Here is an 8,667-nt window from a genome sequence, read left to right on the forward strand (position 1 = left end):
AGTTCTAGGAGACCGTAATTCAAAAAGCACACCTAGTGACAATGATGCCTGTGAAGAATTTGGATAAATCGTTTCATGAAGATAAGAACAGAAAAAAATGAATTATTTTTCAATTTAAAAATCAACAGTATATTTAAGTAAATTATTAAATACCTTAAGAACGTAAGTAAATTTTAAAATACTTTAAGAACGTAAGTAAATTTTTAAATACTTTAAATATTTGTGCTACAGTCCTAAAAGTTTATATACTCCAAAAAGGTTTCTTTAATATTCTCATCAGGAAAATGAAGAATTTCCTTATATTTGAGATTATCTCACATTGGTTTCTTCTTTTCCCAAAGACTATGTGAATTAGAAATAATGTTCTAAATTTGCAAAGAATCAAGTTAACATATCAGGAAAGTTAAATGACTGGAAGTGAGAAGATCTGGATCCTAGTTTTTGTTTTATTTACTATCTGTCTGATTTAAGTTATGTTTCAACCTCTCAGCCTCAGTTTCCTCCCTTAGAAAATGGAGCATCATCTGACAATCTCACAAGTTATTATGAGGACCAAATGAGAATAATAAAACTGTAAGCCAAAGCACTTATACCACAACACTTATATACAACTTATACCACATATACTCACAATGTAAAGCAGCATCACTATTAACTTGCCAAGAAATGTATCTTATTAAAACCTTTGTCATTTCAAAGCAATGGATTTTTACCTTTATGGATTTGGCAATATTTTAACAGATTAAAAATGGACACATACTCCCTAAAAAATTTTACATTTAATGTCAGAAAATTCATAGATCCTCTAGAGTAGTAATTCTCAAATGATCCATAGAGAAATCACTTTATGCAGTGAGAAATATTACTAATAAATGGGAGCACATTATAAATTTAATACTTACAAAGGGCCTCCTCACCAAAAAAAGGCTGAGAATCACAGTCCTACAAAGTATGATTCCCCCATCCGAGAATTTTGCAATGTTTTGACGAATAAAATAAGCCACAGTAGAAATACTAAGCACAGCACAATTTAAACACTTGAAGTCAAAAATCTACCCAGAGAAAGGATTGCTCAGACCAAACCTTCAGACCTATATATATATATATATATATATATATATATATGCTGTTTAACTACAAAGCCCATATTTAATATATCTAATAACAGTAACTCTATTAGAAACAATGTTTATAGGCTTCAGGGTACTTCTCAGGCATCTAGAATTCAAAACACCTCCATACCATACGGATAAGAGTTTAGGTAAAAATTAACATCAAGGCAACATTTAAAGGGAAAAAGAAATTAAAGACAGCCTCTGACCAGAGAGGTGTATGCTATCCATTCAAACTTTGCTTTATCAATTGGGCATGGTCAAAGGCTAACTATAGTACTGGCAATCTCCATTTTGGCTGTATTACTATAAGAATTAACTAAACAATTATTTATTGGATACCTACTATACATACTAGATGCTCTCTGGGACTACAATGAGGAAATTAGTAGGACTGGCAGTCTTAAGAAATCTAGTAGGATCCCCAAAGTTCTTATCTCAAGAAAAATAAATTATTTTCTAACTATGTATAGTGATATTAACTAGACTTATTTTGATGATCATATCACAATATATACAAATATCAAATTATTATCCTGTAAATATGAAAGTAATATGCTGTACGTCAATTACACATCAGAAAAAAAGGCGGCAGCAGCCTAGCAGGGATAAGACACAAACTAGGCAGAATGTGTAAAGTAATGCACTATGGGAATTCAGAGGAAGAAGAGATTACTTCTAGCTCACAAGATCATGAAGATTTGATGGAACAAACACTACTTAAATTATGCTTTGATCAATCAGGAAACTTGACTATGTAAAGATGAAGGAGCAGTAGGGTAAAATAGTAGGTCCTCTCTTTTGAGTCATTCCATCATTCAGACACAAGCAAATAAGGCTCCCAAAGTAGGACCGAAGTGCCCAAGACTAAGTATGACTCTCAACTTCAAAACACCCAAGACATCACAATCACAGTTCGCACTAAGTTGACATAGGTTTCTATTCATTATTATTCATGTTAACGCAGCAGTTAATAACTTGGTTGGGAGGTATGGTCAACAAGAGAAATTTAACCTATTCTAAATCAACATTCGTCTTCTTAAATGCCTTGAAATAATTTTCTCTTCATATCAATGTTTACCAATTATTAAAATACAGTATACACTAAAAGGTAGGTTAATTTTTCCTACTATAATTTGACCTGATTTTCTTTGGGAAACAGTGAATAAGTATAATTCTCTATACAGTTATTTTGCTTGTTTTTTACATTTTTGGAAAAGAGCATTTAGACCTAAAACAAACTTTCAAGAGTCCTTGCGTTTGTTTTTTTAAAAAATATTTATTTATTTGCCTGTGCCAGGTCTTAGGTGACAAGGGATTTTTTTTTAATTTTCCTTGCAGCATGCGAGATCTTAGTTGCAACATGTGGGTTCTAGTTCCCTGACTAGGGATTAAGCCCAGGCCCCCTGGATCCGGAGCACAGAGTTTTAGCCACTGGATCACCAGGGGAGTCCCTCTGGGCCCAGAGTTATGGAGATGATCTCCTCAGGATTGTTTTAAAAAATAAAGTTCCCCAATAGGTTAAACTTTGTTAGACAACTTTTCTCTTAATATACTTAAAATACTTTGAATATATTATCATTTGTTTTTGGATTAAATAACAACACTCTCCTATTCAAGTTCCTTGAATAAAGAAAGCTGGAGAATTAGATTTTTGTTCTGCCTCTACCACTAATTATATTACATTGGATGTCACTTAATCGCTTTTTGAAATACACCTAAAATACAGGTTGAAGTGAAGTGAAGTGTCCAACTTTTTGCGACCCCATGGACTGTAGCCTGCCAGGCTTCTCTGTCCATGGAATTCTCCAGGCCAGAATACTGGAGTGGGTAGCCATTCCTTTCTCCAGGGTATCTTCCCAAACCCAGGGATCGAATCCAGGTCTCCCACATTGCAGGTGGATTCTTTGCCTTCTGAGGTTAGTTTATGTGAAAGTGCCTTTGCATCTCTATGATACTGTAACTCTAAGCATTTGAAAACTATAGCAACAGAAAATTTGCCATGTTTCCATTTCACACCCACTGCTCCAGTGACAACTACTTTGGAACCATGTTTTGCATTAATATTAAGCTGCCGAAAGGCAAACTGCCTAACCAAAACAAACCATATGTATGTTTATAGTGTACGTGTGTCAGATAGCTGCCATCTCTACTAGCTATAGAGGTCCAAAAATAACAGGAAAAATATGACCAATTCCTTAAAGAAAAAAGTCAAAGACTTCCTCAAACCTCTAAATGCTTCAGTATTCCTCACTTCCACAATTAGCCAGTAACTCTGTTCTTTGTAATTCACTGTAATGATGATCTCTATATAATTCATGATCATATTAAGGCTAGTTTCTACAACTGTCATAAAGGATCATTTTGTCTTTCTTGCTTGCATGAAATGATTACAGATAATATCAAATCGGGGGAGATTACAATAAAACATAGAGCACAAAACAAAACCAAAACTTGAAGTTACTCAGTAAGAATTTTAAGCTCATCACCAAGTTCCTGTCCTAAAACAAAAAACTTGTAGTAGAGTATAAAAATAAAAGGACATTGTTCTCAGTTTCTGCACTGTACTTCCTATTTGGAGAATAGACAAGATGGCAAATCAACAGAAACTCAAGAAATTATTTTCATTCTTTGCTCTCCTCTGAAACAACAATCAAAAAGATACATAAAGAATACAACAGGTGTGCAGCTGTTGTATTGCATATGAAAAAGAAAAAATACCCCCTAATTGGGAATTAGTTATTACTGTGTAGGATTTCCGGAGAAGGTGATGGCACCGCACTCCAGTACTCTTGCCTGGAAAATCCCATGGAGGAGCCTGGTGGGCTGCAGTCCATGGGGTCACTAGGAGTCGGACACGACTGAGCGACTTCGCTTTCACTTTTCACTTTCATCCATTGGAGAAGGAAATGGCAACCCACTCCAGTGTTCTTGCCTGGAGAATCCCAGGGACGGGGGAGCCTGGTGGGCTGCCGTCTATGGGGTTGCACAGAGTCGGACACGACTGAAGTGACTTAGCAGCAGTGTAGGATTTCAGTGCCCCCTGTCCCAGCCCCCAATCTCAGCCATAGAAACCCAAATCTAGCTTTCTAATAACTAATGATTCTTGAGAACTGAACATACTGTGATCACTGATATTTAATGAGATCACTACAATAGATTTACTCACTCCCCATACTTAGTAAATAAGAAAAGAATAGCACTCTGTAGTTAAGCAAAGACTTCACAGATTAGGGCTACAATGAGACTTAATATCAAGTTCATTCAAATATAAACTTATTAAGGAAAAAAACTGACTATAATGATACCAGACAAATGTTAAGAAAGTAAGAACACGTTCTCATTAATTTGATGAAAACTAGAAAAAAGATTTTTTTTTGTACTTGATTTTATAACAAAGTCATCATAAATCATTTGTTTTTCCATTTGTTCATTTTATTTCTCTACTAGGACTTTGCAGTGTAGGACATTTTGCACCAAGTTCAGTCACTAAAGCTAAAGGAAATTTACTATTCAAAAACCAACATTTACATACTGATATCTACAATTTATTTTAAAGTGCATTTTAAAAATATATATTTATTTATTTGGCTGTATGAGCTCTTAATTGCAGAATGTGGGATCTAGTTCCCTGACCAGGGATCAAACCCGGGCCCCCTCCTGCATGGGGAGCGTGGAGTCTTAGCCACTGGGCCACCAGCGAAGCCCCTAAAATGCATTAAAAAAAAGACGACCACAGGATGGATGAATAATTAGATGTGTGATAAAGCAAAAATAGTGAAATGTTAATTACAGACTAGCTGGTGGTTACATGCGTGTTCACTGTAAAGCTCTCAACTTTCTTACATGTTTGAAAATTTTATTATAGATCAATTTTTAGAACTCTGGATACAGCTTTTAGATTCAAGAAATCTTTGCAAACTGTTACCCTATTTGGACATTTCTTTGTCCAGGGATCTCTTTGTAAAGGAACGGAACCCATAAATATTACACAGAAAAATACTTAATAATGCCTTAAGACTCAACAGAGCAGAATGTACTGAGATAAGTTGTTCTCCAGAGTACACAAACCTGTAGGTATCTGGATCATACCAAGTTCCAAATAATTCAGAACTATAGGCATATTTAAATGTGACACATCTGTATGTATATGCAGTGTCCAAATAACATGCAAAATTTATGTTTTTATGTTTACCACGGAACACCTAGGGCCCTATGGGCCCTCTGGGTATCGATGAATTAAAAATACTACTGGGGAAAAAAATAGCACGACGTTCCCAAGAACTTATCAACAAACAAGGCTTTTGTTAAGATTATCTACATTTGGTTTATATAATAAAGCTTTTAATTTTGCTTTTAATGTTATACTCTGAAATGCACTACATGTACATCTAAGATGTAAAAAGAAAGTAGTTTTAAAATCACTACCCGAATACTAAGCCTTCTAGTGGAAATGAAGAAAGGAGTTTTTGGAAATTTTATGTCCAATATAAAAGTTTTATGAGACAAACCTGCTTGATGCAATTTATATGCCTGAAGCTGAAGAAAACTGTTCAGCCATTTAATGCCCAAGCCTGAATCTCCTCACCCACCAAGTTTTCATCTAAAAAGGTTGTGAACAGAACTTAGTATAACTGGCACCAAATTATATATTGTCATCTCTGAAATGTGTAGGAAGATGTTTTAAATCAAATTATTAATCTAGTGTCAAAAAGAGAAATAAGAAAAGCACACCCTTCAAAAGATTAAACGACATAAAGTGCACTTTAAAAATTACTAGCTTCTTTGGAAGCAAAAAACTTCTACTTCACAAATGTTCACAAACCGTAGTGATGAAGCCGGACGTAGTGGAGTGAGCACTATGTTTTGTTTCATCTCTCACAAGCATTGATTTTAACCTTCTCCACTACAGACGAGATGGGAGAAGAAAATGGCAACCCATTCCAGCATTCTTGCCTGGACAGAGGAACCCGGTAGTCCATGTGATCGCAAAAGAGTCAACTTAGCCACTAAACCACCACCACCACAGATGAGAACGCGAAGATAATTCAACTGAAGGCAAGTAACAGGTCCCAAAGAATAAACCCCTTCTCACTCCTGTGAGACATCTGATTACGATATGCCACATCCACACTTCACCTGAACTATAAGCTCCTTGAAGACAGAAAACCTGTGTTCTCCACAACTGGCTCTCATCTTCCCAATGCTCTATACACAGAGTATACCCAATCACACCGACAAATGGACACACCTAACATCTACAGAAGCGGGCAGCAGGTTTCTGGGTTACCTGGGTCCTACAATTAGTGCCGTATCACTGTCAGAAGTTACTCCTTCCCGTTCTGTGCCTCCCTATGCACTTTCCTCTATTTCTCCTTTTCCAACAAACCAAAGAAAAAGTCCTCAACACTAATGATTTAGATTTCAAACATCCACGGCCTACGGAACACCGGGGATGAGAGGTGAGTTGATTACAGAATGAAGTGAACCCCTGACAGAAGCCCAGCTTGGGGCGCCGAGGCACCCACTGAACCTGCTGGACACCAGAGGCCAGGTCAGCAGCGTGGGGTCCAAGACCCATCACTAAGAGGTAGGTTCTTGCAGAGCAAAAACCCCGGGCCCGCTTTAGGGCCCGAATCCCGGCAGAGGAGGGTGCCTAGCTGATGGCGGGGGAGGGGTGTGGGCGCGACGATAGAGGGACTGCAGTCAGGTCCCTCGGATCTCCTGCGGAGTCGATCACAGGGTGGAGAAGCCCCCAGAGCCCCGAGGAAGTGTCCGGCTCCCGGCTCTTGGGGCGGGGCTCCTCCAGCCCCAGTACAGGCCGGTAGCAGGGAGAACGGTCGAGCAAGGCCGGACGCGGGAGGTGAGCCCGGCTCGGGTCTTACCATGGTGACGGCGGTAGTGGGGCGCACCCGCGCGCTCCGGCTCCACTGCGGCTAGGGCTGGGGTCGGGGGAAGGGGAGGACCGGCCGCTCCGGACCTGCTGCCCCCCTGACAGGAGCGCCGCCGACTCGCCTCTTACCAAGATGGCGTCCTCGAGCCACGTCTCCAACCGGAAACGGCGCGGGTCAAAGGGCGGGGGGCGGGGCGCCGTGAAGTGGAGAGACTGCGGGCGCCGGCTAGCAACGCAGGTTGTGCCGGGGAGGCCTGGGGGCTCGACCTCCAACGTGGAACCATAGGCTTGTCTCCCTTCCGTGTTCGTCAGCGCTTTTGGTTAACTTGCGACATCTCTTGCAGTTTATAAAGCTCTCAAAGAGACCGTATCATTTGATATACACGATAACTGGTGTTCATAAGGGACTAGTAGCCAGAATATACAAAGAACTTTTAAAATTCAACAATGGAAAGACAACTAATCCTATTTTTAAATGGCTAAAATAGCCATTTCTCTAAAAAAGGTATATAAATGACCGGTAGGCACGTAAAAAGATGCTCAACATCTTTAATCTTTAGAGAACCCCACTTCACATCCGTTAGGATGGTTGTAATAGAAAGTGTTGATGAGAATGTGGGAAAATTAAACCCTTATACACTGCTGGTGGAAGCATTAACTAGTGCTGCTGCTTTGGGAAACAGTTTGGCAGTTCCTCAAAAAATTAAACATAGTGTTACTGTGGGATCCAGCAATACCACTCCTAGGTATATATCCAAGAGAATTAAAAGAACATATCCAAAGAATTCACCTGTCAAGCAGGGGACGTGGATTTGACCCCTGGTCCAGAAAGATACCACAAGCTGCAGAGCAACTAAACCCATGTACTGCAACTCCTGAGCCTTCTCTAGAGCCCCCATAGGGCAACTACACCCTGTGCTCTGGAATAAGAGAAGCACTGCAATGAGAAGCCTGGGCCCCTCAACAAAGAGTAGCCCCTGCTTTCCACAACCAGAGAAAGCCCACTCACAGCAGCAACGAACAGCCAGCACAACCAAAAAAAAAAAAGTATATGTCCACACACAAATTTGTATTCTAATGTTCATACAAGCATTATTCATAATAGTAAAAAAAAGGAGACAGTCCAACCGTCCCATCAATTGATGAGTGAATAACAAAATGTAGTATATCTACTCAATGGAATGTTAGTCACAAAAAGGAATAAAGTATTGATATATGGCACAACATGGATGAACCTTGAAAGTATTACGTTAAGTGAAAAATGCCAGTTACAAAAAACCACATCTTACATGACTCAGTTTATATAAATTGTTCAGAACATACAAATACATAGAGACAGAAAGTAGGGCTGCAAGGGACTGGAGGAGGAGAGAAACAGAGAATGAGATTTGGTTTTTGCTCTTTTTCTTGGCTGCGCCTAGAGGCATGGGGGATCTTAGTTCCCCCACCAGGGATAGAACCTGTGTCCCCTGCTTTGGAAGCATGGAGTCTTAACCACTGGACTGCCAGAGAAGTCCCAAGGTTTGTTTTTTGGAGTGATGAAAATTTTCTAGAATTAGATAGAAGTGGTGGTGACACAATTTTGTGAATACACTAAACACCACTGAATTGTACACCTTCAAAAGGTGATTGTTATGGTAAATTATATCTTTTTTTAAAAAA

General features: G+C 39.0%; 1 protein-coding gene across 1 annotated transcript in view; it reads right to left on the reverse strand.

Moving 5' to 3' along the window:
* The window catches only part of ARCN1 (archain 1), a 29,848-nt gene extending 22,690 nt beyond the window's left edge, over positions 1 to 7,158 (reverse strand). Inside the window, exon 1 of the mRNA XM_005897141.3 lies at positions 6,998 to 7,158. Within this exon, the coding sequence (XP_005897203.1) occupies positions 6,998 to 7,000 (3 nt within the window). The 5' untranslated portion in view covers positions 7,001 to 7,158. The remainder of the gene's footprint in view (positions 1 to 6,997) is intronic.
* Positions 7,159 to 8,667: the final 1,509 nt, after the last annotated feature.

The sequence above is a fragment of the Bos mutus genome, chromosome 15 (genome assembly GCF_027580195.1).
Source record: "Bos mutus isolate GX-2022 chromosome 15, NWIPB_WYAK_1.1, whole genome shotgun sequence".
Classification (NCBI taxonomy): Eukaryota; Metazoa; Chordata; class Mammalia; order Artiodactyla; family Bovidae; genus Bos; species Bos mutus.